The 13,885-nt window shown below is 42.5% G+C and overlaps 1 protein-coding gene across 1 annotated transcript in view; it reads left to right on the top strand.

Moving 5' to 3' along the window:
- Positions 1-13,612, top strand: part of LOC118782261 (transient receptor potential cation channel subfamily M member 1-like) — a 38,051-nt gene extending 24,439 nt beyond the window's left edge. The window contains exons 11-28 of the mRNA XM_036535569.1: positions 386-553; positions 759-893; positions 2,036-2,086; positions 2,602-2,742; positions 2,869-2,898; positions 3,208-3,500; positions 3,741-3,969; positions 4,573-4,701; positions 5,467-5,598; positions 5,866-5,994; positions 6,689-6,940; positions 7,146-7,338; positions 9,622-9,642; positions 9,946-10,090; positions 10,696-10,898; positions 11,438-11,570; positions 12,274-13,153; positions 13,202-13,612. Of these exons, the coding sequence (XP_036391462.1) occupies positions 386-553; positions 759-893; positions 2,036-2,086; positions 2,602-2,742; positions 2,869-2,898; positions 3,208-3,500; positions 3,741-3,969; positions 4,573-4,701; positions 5,467-5,598; positions 5,866-5,994; positions 6,689-6,940; positions 7,146-7,338; positions 9,622-9,642; positions 9,946-10,090; positions 10,696-10,898; positions 11,438-11,570; positions 12,274-13,153; positions 13,202-13,612 (3,675 nt within the window). The remainder of the gene's footprint in view (positions 1-385; positions 554-758; positions 894-2,035; positions 2,087-2,601; positions 2,743-2,868; positions 2,899-3,207; positions 3,501-3,740; positions 3,970-4,572; positions 4,702-5,466; positions 5,599-5,865; positions 5,995-6,688; positions 6,941-7,145; positions 7,339-9,621; positions 9,643-9,945; positions 10,091-10,695; positions 10,899-11,437; positions 11,571-12,273; positions 13,154-13,201) is intronic.
- Positions 13,613-13,885: the final 273 nt, after the last annotated feature.

The following is a 13,885-nucleotide window of genomic DNA, read 5'->3' as shown; positions in this document are numbered from 1 at the left end:
ATAATCTGGCATTGGAAAGAAAAATATACAACCTTTGGACTTTAAAGATAAAATCTACTTTAACGACACTCCTAAATTAAACACACATCAATTTCCGATCAATTTCATTAACAAAAGTGTGCTTGTACATTGTTAATCTGTGCTTCTGAATTTAGAGAAAAAAAAAATCAGGGAGGCACTGCTACAGTGTCATCCCAGCAAATGTGTAACATGATGCATTTGGGGGTTATTGGGTTGTATGTTGTATGTCCTAATTTCTACACACCACCTACAGAGATCAAACAGGGTGCACCGACCCCTGAAATCACATGGCACCCCAAGCATGCAGCTTAACATCTCTGAACATGTGAAACCATTCCTACCTTTCCTCTCTTACCCCTCTCAGCCTGTAAGCTCCCTGGCCGCAGCCGCTGTCCCCCAGGAGAAGCCAAAAAGCCCAGCCAGCGCCCCACGAAGCAAGGCCAAGGGCCGGGGCAAGAAAGGGAGAGGAGCCAAGGCCAAGCCAGAGCCACCAGAGGAGACTGATCCCAGGAAGTTAGAGCTAATGAACTGGGTAATCACTTTCAGATACTCCTGCATTCATATTTGTGCTACTTGTTTCGAACACATGTTTTCAAGAGACCTTCAAAGGTGAAGCCAAGGTGAAGCCAAAAAGGCACTTGTCTTTTGTGGTCAGTTACATGGTGTTGGTTGTGCCTTTGCTGTCCTCGGTTGGTAAGGGCGGGTTGAAGTGCACTGGCTCTTGGCATCTCCCACAGGTAAACTCCCTGGAGCAGGCTATGATGGACGCATTAGTCCTTGACAGGGTGGACTTTGTCAAGCTGCTGATCGAGAATGGGGTGAACATCCACCACTTCCTCACCATCCCCCGCCTGGAGGAGCTCTACAACACAGTAAGCTTGATGATTGGCCCAACGGTTGCTAAACGAGGGTTTGACACTCCGGTTCACTCTCCTGGACACCAGGCTGTCAGTTTAGCTTTCCTTTCAGATACACATTGTGAACCAAGTCCTTTCTCAATACAAGAGCGAAACCAACCGCATGGGGATTCCACAGAATGGATTCTTTTCATAACCTCTCTCAAGACAGGAAGCCATCCTAAGGGGTGTGCACGTTTAAAGATTTGGGCACAGGAAGACAAGTAGCAGACTTTTTCCAAAAAATGAGATCTCAATGCTAAGAAAAATCTCTGCTGTGACAGTGTGAAACTTCGAAAGTGGGTAAAACTGTGTTCTATGAGTGTCATTGCATTCTATGTTCGCCTTGAACCTTGACTCAGGTAACTTAGTCCCTTTGCCGGCTTTACTACATGGCTATTAATTAGCAGTAGATGCTTTAAAAATGTTCACAATGACCACAAACATGATCTGGCAGTCATTATGTAACACTGCACTGATAATGCCCCTGCAAATCTGTCTGGGGTTTTGTACCACTGTCTCCTCCATTTAATCCACTTTTAATGCAGCAACAAGCAAATACCCACCTATGCATTTGCCGTTATTCCTGAATTTTGACTGGTTATAATCAAGATTGCACTAACCCCCCCCCCCCCCCCCCCCCCCCGCGCGTCATCACCCTGTGCTTGAACAGCCTTTTGTGTGTACACAGTTCTGTTATAATCTCAATCTGGCACTGTGGACACTGTGGTCGAGCTTTAAAGAGCACAAATCCACTGTGAAAGTGGTGTCACAAAACACTTATTTCATTCCTCTTTGAGTCTTGGAACAAAGGACTTGAATTTGTCTGTGTTTCAATCATTGGCAGACCCCCCCCCCCCCCCCCCCTTCTGTGCTTAAACATGGCAATAGAATTCTGCACCGATGCATGCATTGATGTATTGATGTATTGCATGCACTGATGATGCCTGATTATCCAGAACATCTACACCTTGCACCCCTGCACAGACCTCTATGACTTTTTGGATATATTAGAATGCACTGATTGGGTACGTACATGGCTGCTTTAGTGTCATTCAGCACAAAGACACTTGGGGTCAGAGTTTTCCTAATCTGTATGCTCTTTATGTCTCTTACAGAGGTTGGGGCCAACCAACACATTGCACTTTGTAGTCAGAGATGTTAAAAAGGTATTTTTTCTTTTTACTAGTAAACTTCTCACATGTTCACTCTGAGGGGAATTAGTGTACAATTGCCTCAGGATACTGAGGGAGACACAACGCAATATATATGATATATTTTATGTATGTATACTATATTTTTTCTCATTATGATCTGATACAATTTTATTATTGTTCCCATCTATATATTTGACACTGTAAATAACTGTAAATAACAAACAAGGACCAGCTTGTAGTACAAGCGAGGAAGGACAATGCTCCATGTTATAAAAAAATGTAATATAAAACTTACACACAGCCCAGGCCTGATCAAGAGTAGGTCACCCAACTAAACACTCAAAACTACACGGAATTTGTTCGTCATCAGGTCATGACACAGTTGAGAGACACAGTCAAAGCGCTGGTGATCCTTTGATACGAAGCAAGTAAGATAATTATTAGCAGACATTTAAGACATAGACAAACCACTAGTTGTGATATTTTTACAGATCAACATGGGAAATGATTAAATTATGATTTTACAGGGAAACCTTCCTCCTGATTATCAAATCACCCTGATTGACATTGGTTTGGTCCTGGAGTTCCTCATGGGAGGAGCTTATCGCTGTAACTACACAAGGAAGAGCTTTCGTGCCCTCTACAACAACCTGTATGGACTAAAAAGGGTAATAATAGTATTCATATTGAACACTTTAAGAGTGTAGCTGTATGGCTTTTATTTGAATTATATTGTAAAATATGTTTGATTCAGACAATTTATATCTGATTTCTTCTCTTCTGTTTCTTTGCAGCCAAAAGCACTGAAACTTTTGGGAATGGAGGTGAGAGGCAATGTGATTTTTTTCCAGTGTGCACTATTGAGTTTCTGTATCTGTGTATACTTGACCAAATCTTCAGAAATAACTTTTGTTCTATCAAAAGCACATTTTTGTGTAGGGAAATTGATGATAAAACAATGCAAAAAAAATGTTCTAGATTTCTGGGTTCTCTGTACCCTCTAGACAACTACAAACAAGAAACCCAAAATAGGATCACACTAGTCCATTGCCTTTACTGTTAACTGGACTCACAGGTATCCTGTACAGCTCTTTCAGCCATATACTGACGTGTCACTTGCTACATGTTACCAGGACGATGAACCACGTCCGAAAGGGAAAAAGAAAATGAAGAAAAAGAAGGAGGAGGAGATCGACATCGACGTCGACGACCCTGAAGTCAGCCGCTTTCAGTACCCCTTCCATGAGCTGATGGTGTGGGCGGTTCTGATGAAGCGCCAGAAGATGGCGCTGTTCCTGTGGCAGAGGGGCGAGGAGGCCATGGCCAAAGCACTGGTGGCCTGCAAGCTGTACAAGGCCATGGCCCACGAGTCATCCCAGAGTGAGATGGTGGATGACATCTCCCAGGACCTGGACAACAACTCCAAGTGAGTGCCTTGCTGGACAAAAAGTGCTTTCTTGTAAATGAAATAAAGGCAAAAAGTTGCTTTTTGCCAGGTATTGAGTGAAATGCCAGAGGAAAGATTACTAGCTTGGTTTGGATCCTCCCCAGCCCCTTATAGAACTTAGCCCTGGAACCTTTCATATTTGTTCCCCGCTGCGGATTTGAATTATAATTTCAAACAGAAGTGTTCTTCAGGCAGGTGTTGTTCTGCCCCACGTCACAGGGAGTTTGGACAGCTGGCCTACGAGCTGCTGGACCAGTCCTACAAGCACGATGAGCAAGTGGCCATGAAGCTGCTGACCTACGAGCTGAAGAACTGGAGCAACTCCACCTGCCTGAAGCTGGCCGTGGCAGCCAAGCACCGCGACTTCATCGCCCACACCTGTAGCCAGATGCTGCTCACAGACATGTGGATGGGATGCTTGAGGGTGGGCAAGAGCCCTGGCCTCAAGGTATGGCTTCAGACCCGGATCAGCTGACTCTGTCACATGACAGGAAGGAGCAGAGGAGCAAAGCAAGCCTGACTGTGACCAATCCACATACACTGGAAATGCATGCCCATGGTGCAGTTCATTACATTACATTATTGGCAGCAGATACTCTTATTCAGAGCAATTAACACAGGTTACAATTTTTCACATGTGATCCATTTATACAGCTATATTTATACAGCTAGATATATACTGAGGCATTTGTGGATTAACTACCTTGCTGAGGGTTCAACAGCAGTGCCCCAGCAGGAAATTCAACCAGCAACCTTTCAGTTACAAGCACAGCTCCTTACCACTGGGCTACACTACCACCCAATATCTATGAGAAATATCTATGAAAATATATACAATATCTATGAAAAATTCATGCAGTGTACCTTTCTGAACAGCCTCCCCCACTGCTGAATTATTATTCATAATAGTCAATATGCAAGCTATGATCATGAGTGCTGCTTTTCCAGTCATGGTGAACAGACTTCAAACTCAGCTCTGAGCACATCCTGCTGTAAACGAAGATGTCTCCTGGTTGTCCCTCTCATTGTAACACATGTCCTCCCGCTACAGGTTATTGTTGGCATCATTTTCCCACCCTCGATTCTGCTCCTGGATTTTCGTATCGGTGATGACATGTCCTATCAAGCCTCTGGGGACAGTGATGAGAAGGACAAAGATGATGACAACAAATCCAGCAAGGTATGGCATCAGCTGTCAGCCGGAAGCATTCTCACCACAACAAGCTCTATCAGACAACGCATTACATTCTCACAGAACCACTAATTAACCTCTGGCTAGCCCCTAACACATCTGATGACGTTTTCACAGTAGATTAGAGTTAAGCACTATGTGTATGCTCGTGCAATGTCAGTTCAACTCCCACTGTGGCCAATAGCTCTTTAGCTCTTTAGACACTTTACGTGCTACAAGATTTGTAAAGGTTATTCTCATGACTAAGTTCATGTTTGAACAGTGTCTAATTGGTTGTGTGCTTATTTTGCCTCTGTTCCTTGTTATGACATTTTGATACTCATCACTATGCCCTTGTTCATGCGGCTCTTAACATCTGCACAGTACTGTAGGAAACTTTCCGAATTAATAATAGTCATAATTTAAACCATTACAGGCCTTCAGCCAAGGCTGAATTTAGCATTTGACATTTCACCACAAAAAGGCAATGTAATTTTATCATTATTGGCATAGGGGTGTTGAAAATGTTGAGACTTTTAAAATTTACATTTATCAAAACATGCTATATATAATTGCCTAATATATATTAATCTTTTGCCATCAGAGTTTCATCTTTTTTCGGGAAATGATGATACTGCTTTCTTGAAGTTGCTTTCTCACTGGGATTTTATTCAATTTCTTGCATTAATGACAGCATCACTTCCGGAGCAGACAAAAAAAACAGGCGACAAAGTATATGAAGACATTTTAACACTGCATGTACCATGCTTTCAGGATGCCAATGCTGATACTGTGTCCAAAAAAGGTGATGAGGAAGAGGGAAGCAAGAAACTAAGGAAAATTCCCATCGGGCTGAAGATTTACGAGTTCTATAATGCTCCTTTCACCAAGTTCTGGTTCAACACCGTAAGTGGATTGTCCGGTCACATGAAGCAGCTCAAATTGCTTCAAATGTACATGTTTATTCCACAGGGAACAAAATCTAAAAGGACACTTTTATACCATACTGAAATATGTGCAAGCTTTTTATTGGCATTGTTCCACAGCTGTTTTAAAAACAACTGACCCTCCAAGAAATGGCCCGTGAAGCTAGTTGAGAGCCTTTATGCAGTTATTCATGATGTACAGACAATGTGGTGTCATTCTGAGATGTGTGATTCTTTTCCTTGGCAGATTTCCTACCTTATGTACCTGATGCTGTACAACTACATCATCCTAGTCAAGATGGAGCGTTGGCCCTCTCTCCAGGAATGGACAGTCATCTCGTACATCCTCACCCTGGGACTGGAGAAAGTCAGAGAGGTAAAGACACTCATCTCTAACATCCTGTCCTTGGGATTATGCTTAAATGTATGCGTATTAAATTTAAATATTTACATTATGTTTAATTCTGCCATTCTGTCATGGCTATTCACTTTATGAATTCTTACACTCTTTCACATATGTATGGGCTTCTTCCAGAAAATTTAAATTACTGTACTGTAATCATAATAAATGATTATTTTCAGAAAAACCACCAAACATTTTTTCAGGGAACTGGTCTAATGTAAATGCACTTTAATAAATGCAAAATTCACACATAAACATCCATAAATTTGGTGACAAACACTGACCACCACCTACATTTGAAACAAATCAAAAGAAATCAGGAAACTACTCAACACTTTGACAGCTGAAAGGAATCCCTCTTTCCAAAACAAAATGCAGAAGCATAGTGACTGGGATGTGCTGTGTGTGTAGCAGAGCTTGAAGAAGTATCTTGTCTGTGTCCTGTCCAAAACTGGTAGGGTAGCAGGTAGCAGAGCAGTTTCAGCAGTGATGTCACTCCCTGAGACTTCATTAATTAGTGCTGTTACCTGTGGAGCTAGGGGCATGTTTGTGTTTAGACAGTAGCTGTGCAACTGGGACAAGTGTTCAGATCTTACATGTGAAGGTGTGGACCTCTTTTAAATTTGTTACACATGCATGCTGGGTAATGGCTTTGCCCTTTCCTCAGATCCTGATGTCAGAGCCAGGCAAACTGAGGCAGAAGATCAAAGTGTGGTTGCAGGAGTACTGGAACATCACAGATCTGGTGGCCATCTCCACCTTCCTGCTAGGCTTCCTACTTCGGTTACAGAGCGAACCATACATGGGCTACGGCCGGGTCATCTACTGTGTGGACATCATCTTCTGGTACATCCGTGTGCTGGACATTTTCGGAGTCAACAAGTACCTGGGCCCCTATGTCATGATGATTGGGAAAATGGTGAGGGTTAAGACTTTTTAAACATATAGCGTATCATACCCACTAAAAAACTGACATAACCTTCATGGCTGTCTTTGACCTGTCTTTAGTCATTGAATGTCATTAACAAATTATAACAGGGAAATTTTTTGAATGCCATCAAGCACGAGCACTGTTGGTTTTGTAGAATAAATGAGACAATCATGGTCTGTGTGGTGTCTTTTAGATGATTGACATGCTGTACTTCGTGGTGATCATGCTGGTGGTGCTGATGAGCTTTGGAGTTGCTCGGCAGGCGATCCTACACCCAGATGAGGAGCCCACCTGGCGTCTCGCCCGAAACATCTTCTACATGCCCTACTGGATGATCTATGGAGAAGTGTTTGCGGATTCCATAGACCGTAAGACTAGAATTCATAGTAAGATTCTGTTTCCTGTTTCAAGGGCGGATGATCAGTTCTGAGTCTCCCTGTTCCCCACACGAACAAACCCTCTTCCAATCACCCCTCTGTCCTCACCCTACTGGTGGTCTCACCTTTCCAAGTTTCTATCAGCATTTCTTGACTGCTCACATCATCCAGATTTAGCATGCTATCCCCTGTTCTCCTGACTCCCTCTGCTGGCTACTGCATGTGTGTGTGGATATTGGCTTTTGTTACAAAGTAAAAGGTATCATAGGTATTCAGGGTTACCACTCATTTCAAGATGCAGTAAAAAATAATCAAAGGGGGAAAACTAAACCCCAAATTCAAGTTGCAGCAACCAGTGAGGTGAAAACTGAAAACATATGTGTGTTCCCTCTTGAACTTTAGAATGTGTCTAGAAAGGGCTTTTCTGTTTCTTGGAATGGAAGATGACATGCATGAAGCATGCACATTACTGACACCACAAATTACCTTTTGGCCAGGTAATACTCATTTTCTTCAGCGAATGGTGTCATTTAAAATAGTTTTTAAAGTTGCCCAGTAATAATTGCATGTTTCTTCTCTGCCATTTGTACTATTTTTGTCATTTGTACTTATAACATTTAGCCTCACCAACAATATATAAGCCTTATAAAAGGCTTCAGGTGAGTGAAAAATAATAAGCACTTCTAAAAAATGAAATGTGAAAAAAAACAATACATGGGTCCTAGTCAGATAAGCTGCAAAAAATACGTAATGCTTTTAATAAGACTTATTGTTCAAAAATATAAATTTCAATTGTGCAAATATTTTAAAAACCCTAAATGCAGGTTGCCACTGAATTCAAGCCCCTTCCTTCCCCTCATGTCCCACTCAAGATGAAAATATTAAATTTATCAAAAAGTGCAAAGGCAAATGGAGTAAATGCAGTATGTGAGCTGACATATTTAACAACAGCACGACTGAGTTTACCTTTGGTTGCAGTGCTTGCTCTCTTTGGCAGACACGAAAGCTGTGTACCCTCAGTTAATATTTTGCTATAATCCCCTGCCATATTTAGTATTAGACTGCAAGAATATTGCTTTAGTTCACATCAAGTTATGTTATATTGCTGCATTAGCCAAATTTGATGAGGCTGCAAAATATGATGCCACACAGAGGGATTATAAGTACACAGACAAGTATCTCAAATGAATTTGCTTTCATCTGTGTATAAAACAGCAATATTTCAGCTATATACTCAGCTCACATACTGTCCTTTCCGCTTTTCATGTGTTTTTACCAACATTCTGCGGAGAAAGTTTGAATGATGTGTTCCTCACTCATTCCTACTCCTTCGTGTGACAAAAAAAATGCTTTTCACAGAATGTTGTGAGCGAACTTTCCTCACCACGAGGAGATTATTCTACGAGCCTCCTCACTATTCTGACGATCATCCGCCTGTTAGTAATCTCACATGAACCAGTGCACCTCCTCTGTCAGGAGGAAGGGACCAAGCAATCATTTAAACTTATTTCACCCCACCACCTTGTGAATGTCTTCTGAACCCTAAAACCAGGGCTGGGCCAACCTGGCTCTGGAAGGCTGAGGATGTCTCTAATTTTTGATTCCATCTGACTCCTTTCATTGCATATTTGTATCAATTATTATAACAAATTGGTGGAGGACACTCTTCTGACAGTGCCGGTGCTGAGTGCTGTCTATTGGGTTCACCTGCGTGAACTTGGCATAATAATTGATCTGACTGTGTAATTGGGAGTTTGATTGGAACAAAATGTAGAAACGTCTCTGGCACCACAGGATTACCTACTCCTGCCCTCTGCTATGCAGCCAATCCTTACGCAGCCCACTGTAAACCAGTGTCCAATGAAATGGGGCCAAAGTCTTTGAAATTCTTGTGTTCAATCTGTTCTTGAATCTGCACCTGTGTTTTCACTGCTATTTTTTCCTATTTAAATAAAATACAGAAAGAAAAGGACAAGGGACAAGGGATTGTTTCAAATAAAAACAAAAATTATGAGAAATCTGTGCCCATTTTGAGCTGATAATTTGCCATTGGTTTGTTTAAAAAGAATATGAACTCAATATAAGCATGTAATTAGCACTACTGTGGAGCTGTTAGCAGCACAGAAAGTAGTTTTTGTGAACTTTCAAAACTGAACCAGTATATAAACAGACAAAATCTTCCTCTTGACAGAAAATGAGCTTTCTGTTCTTGATGCCTGGCTGCTTTTATTCTGTTTTTCTGTTTTTTTTTTTTTTCCTTAATTATCCCTGCGTTACTGGACCTGCCTGTAGTCTACGCCATGGAGATCAATCGTAAGTACCACAGTTTTAGAACGAGGTTTGTAGATCCACCTTTGTTGATGTGTTTAGGTTTTTAGCAATAATATCTCACAGAACAGTGTGTAAAATCCTTCAAATTTCTGAATATGAACAGTGTGAACATTGTTGGGTAGGACTCAGGACAAGCTGAAAATTACATGTACAAAGTAAATGAATTATTTCTGATGAACATAAACATTACACTCATTGAAAAGATAGTATGCTGAAAAGGCAGCTTGTGTTCATTACTCTGTGCATTACTGCTGAGGACTGATCATATTTTGACTGTGTTTTCAGCTCCTTGTGGTGAAAACATGTATGATGAAGATGGCAAGAAGCTGCCACCTTGCATTCCAGGAGCCTGGCTCACACCTGCCATTATGGCCTGCTACTTATTGGTCGCCAACATCCTTCTGGTGAACTTGCTCATTGCTGTCTTCAAGTAAGTATTCCATATTGTTGGCCATTACTTGGAAATACTAATACTATATCAATGGCGTGATATAATTACTAAAGACCAGGGATCCAAGTCCGAGGCTGCATTCTCGTTCTAACTCTTGCGGATGGCATCATTTCACACTCATCTTGTGTTTAGCTTTGCTACTATGAAAGATCCAAGTGACAATTCAAAAACACATCATCAGATAGAAATGAAAGGAGATTTTGCTTGTGAAAGGCCCAGGAAACCAATTCATTATTTTCTTTTCTTTTTTCTTCAGTCTTTTGATTATCACATTCAAGTCCTCTTATATTGTTCTATTAGAATGTCATAGTATTACAGTGTTGATATAGCTTTGAATTAAACCTGTTAGTTGACTATTTATATATGTTTTCTTCATGAAATCTTCTCCATTGGCATTTCATAAAAATTTTCTTTATTATGTTTAACCCAGACAGCTTTGTACTGTGAAATAGACTTTCAGTCTCAAGTAAAACTGGTATCACAGTGAGAGATTATCTGTTGTTATTGTAGATAATCAAATTTTGAGTTTACAGATGACGCGTGCAAAAAAAAAAAATGGTTGTCTCTTGCCTGTCTCCTCACAGCAACACCTTCTTTGAGGTCAAATCCATTTCCAACCAAGTGTGGAAGTTCCAGCGATATCAGCTGATCATGACATTCCACGACCGGCCGGTCCTCCCTCCTCCCTTCATCATTTTCAGTCACATGTTCATCGTGTTCAAACGCATCTACCAGCGCTGCAAAAAGAAGCAGGATGGCGACCTGGACGAGCGGGATCGTGGGCTGAGTGAGTTCAGCGATTCCACTCAGCAATTAATTTTATGCAGGGGGGATCAAATTCATCCTCTCTCACATGTTCCTAGAGATAAGAATTAATCTCACTAACTACAAACCTACCTACACTAGGCACAAAGGGTCAGGTATAATCTGGTCCAAAACTAGGGATTAGCTATTGATAATGTTCCAAGAGGATGATTTATGAAACTCACAACATTAATTTCCTCATGGCATAAGCATGTCAGTCTTAGTATCAGATTCTACAAAGAACCACAAAAGACAATTTAATTAGCCAAAATGTTATCAAAAGACAAACATGTTGTGTTCATTTGTTTGTATGTTTGTTTTTTTCTGACATTTTGTAAAGGCCCTTAACTGCTGTACGTTAATTTTGAACCGTAAAATAATTTTCTATACATCATCAAGAGGTCACCAGGTTTTAGCACATGTGAATTAAGGTGTAAAGTTATAAGAGGACAAAATCAAAACCACCCTGAACCCCACTGTGTAATGAATTTCCATGAAAATGACCTCCTCTTTTTATAACAGAGCTCAATCTAAATCCGGAGGAGCTGAAGAGCCTGTATGAGTTTGAGGAGCAGTGCCTGGAGGAATATTTTCGTGAAAAGGAAGACGAGCAGCAATCCTCCAACGATGAGCGCATTCGGGTCACATCAGAAAGGTAATGTAGGTTCGCCTTTGCTGCTTTTGATGGTTTCCACAGCAAGTTTTCACCTTTAAAATGACAATAAGGAGGCCAGTATGCAAATTTTCCCCACAGCTTTTGAGTGAGCTTGATGAGATACAGGAAAATCATGGGATACTGAAAAATAATTAGAAGTGCATGTGGTCAGAGGAGAGGAAATATGAAGAAGGCCGACACATTTTCTTGAACCATGATCCAGGTGTGGTGCAAACCCACAACAGAACAGTGCCTGTTCAACAGTTCTACTGAACATTTATTTTCACTATTGAAACTGTAATAAAACAGGCAACTCTCTTGTCTTTAGTTACAATATAACCATTGAGGAAAAAGCTAACACCATCGTGTCATTACATTACACTCATTTAACAGACACTCTTATCCAGAGAAACTTCCAGTACAAAAGAACAGTAGTGTATCCATTCAAGTTGAATGAGCAACAGTGTCAGACCAGGCTAACAACACTCGACATACCAGTGAGTGTGAGCATAACACTATTCAAGCCCTACCACAAGTTAACTTGTGCAACCTGGCGAGACAAGGGAAGCCAATTATACTGCAATACATCACAGTCACTAGAACAGAGAAACCAAAACACATTGCGATACTACATTACATTAGGGGGGCCACCAAAAATAATTGATATTTCTTATAAAAAAACTTTGGTGCTCCCTTCCCGCAGAGTGGAGAACATGTCGATGCGCTTGGAGGAGGTGAACGAGAGGGAGCACTCCATGAAGGCATCTTTGCAGACGGTGGACCTGCGCCTGGCCCAGCTGGAGGAGTTCTCTGGGCGGATGATGAATGCGCTGGAGAAGCTAGCCGGGGTGGAAAGGTCCGACCTGTGCCGCACTCGCTCAGGGGCCTCGACGCCGGGTGACCAATGCACCTTGCTGCGGAACAGCAGCATCAACAGCGCTGATGGGTACAGCCTCTACCGCTACCACCTGGAAATGGACGACCGACAGACTGACGACAAGGATGGTGAGGACAAGAAGGGCCAGCTGGCCCCTGAGCGTCAAGGTAGTCTGCGCCAAACCTCCAGCAGCACCACTACCACCACCAAGGAGTACGGGCAGACCTTAGACGTGGTTGTCCCCGGAGAGAGGAGAGCCCCCAGCTCTTGTGTGGATATCCTGATCTCCCCGTGTGAAGATGAAGTGCCAGGTGGAGGGGAAGACAAGAGCGCAGAGGTCACCACACCACAAGAACCCACGCCCCCTCCAGAAAGCCAGGACCCTCTCGACACCATGCTTGCTGCCAAGGGAGGAGCTGTGGAGAAGGCTAAGCTGGAGGCTGCCATCTCATACCCCCTTGAGAAGTCAAAAGCCCTGGAGTACTATCCATCAAAGGCCATCAGCTCCTCTCCCCCACCGGCCATCAAGTATGGGAGTAGCATTGTCTACACACCAGCCCAAAGGGAAGACGAGGCAAGGTGGGCCACAGATTACAGTGCCCTCAAGGAGCAGGTGGTCAAATCTCCGACGTTAGGCCAATGGAAGCCACACTTTGAGTATAAGGTGCATCCCGCCTTGTTCGGCCACACGCCCAAAGTGTCTGTGGTGAGGCCTTCTGATAAAGCAGCCATTGAAGCCAAGCCTGAAGAACAGGGAGAAGGGAAGGAGCTGACTACAGAAGGTGGAGAAGACCAGGGAAAACCAAGTGAAAATGAGCAGGAGGGTAGAAAGGGAGAAGACCAGGGGCCAACGGATGGAGGGAAAGAGCAGAGGACTGAAGGAGAAGCTCACGGGAGAGCAGGGGGTGAGGGCAGAGAGCCGGCGACGGGGATAGACACCGATCACCTATTCGTTGCGGATGACAGGTTGTACCCACCTCTGAGGTCCAAAAGTTTGAATGCAAACCCGCGGAAGGCAAAAGCGCTGGGAGACAACGCAGAAAAGCCCAGAGCCAGCAGCAGCGTCAGAGATATCGTGGGGGCATGTGGAGCTTCACCTGATCAGCCAGAAGAAGAAAGGCCAGCAGACGTTGATGGGAGGGTGGCAGACGAAACAGACTGCTGACCAAAGTCTCCAAACCTGAACCAAGGAGTGTAGTTATTACTTCTTTCCCCGAAAGATCAGTGACATTCCTGATAATCTATCACTCCATGGTATAGACGACACTAAAAAAGGGAGTAGTAATATATAACCTGTAGTTTAAAATTATAAATGTAATTGGATTTTTTTTTTTCAGAAATAGAAGTTCTCCAGAATGTTCTCCAAATTGCTTCAGATAAATAATTGTCACAGGCAAAACTCGATTTTGTCCAAACTTAAGACATCAATATATATAGA

The sequence above is a fragment of the Megalops cyprinoides genome, chromosome 8 (genome assembly GCF_013368585.1).
Source record: "Megalops cyprinoides isolate fMegCyp1 chromosome 8, fMegCyp1.pri, whole genome shotgun sequence".
Classification (NCBI taxonomy): Eukaryota; Metazoa; Chordata; class Actinopteri; order Elopiformes; family Megalopidae; genus Megalops; species Megalops cyprinoides.
Note: the sequence above shows the minus strand (reverse complement) of the source record. Positions and strands in the feature narration are given on the sequence as shown.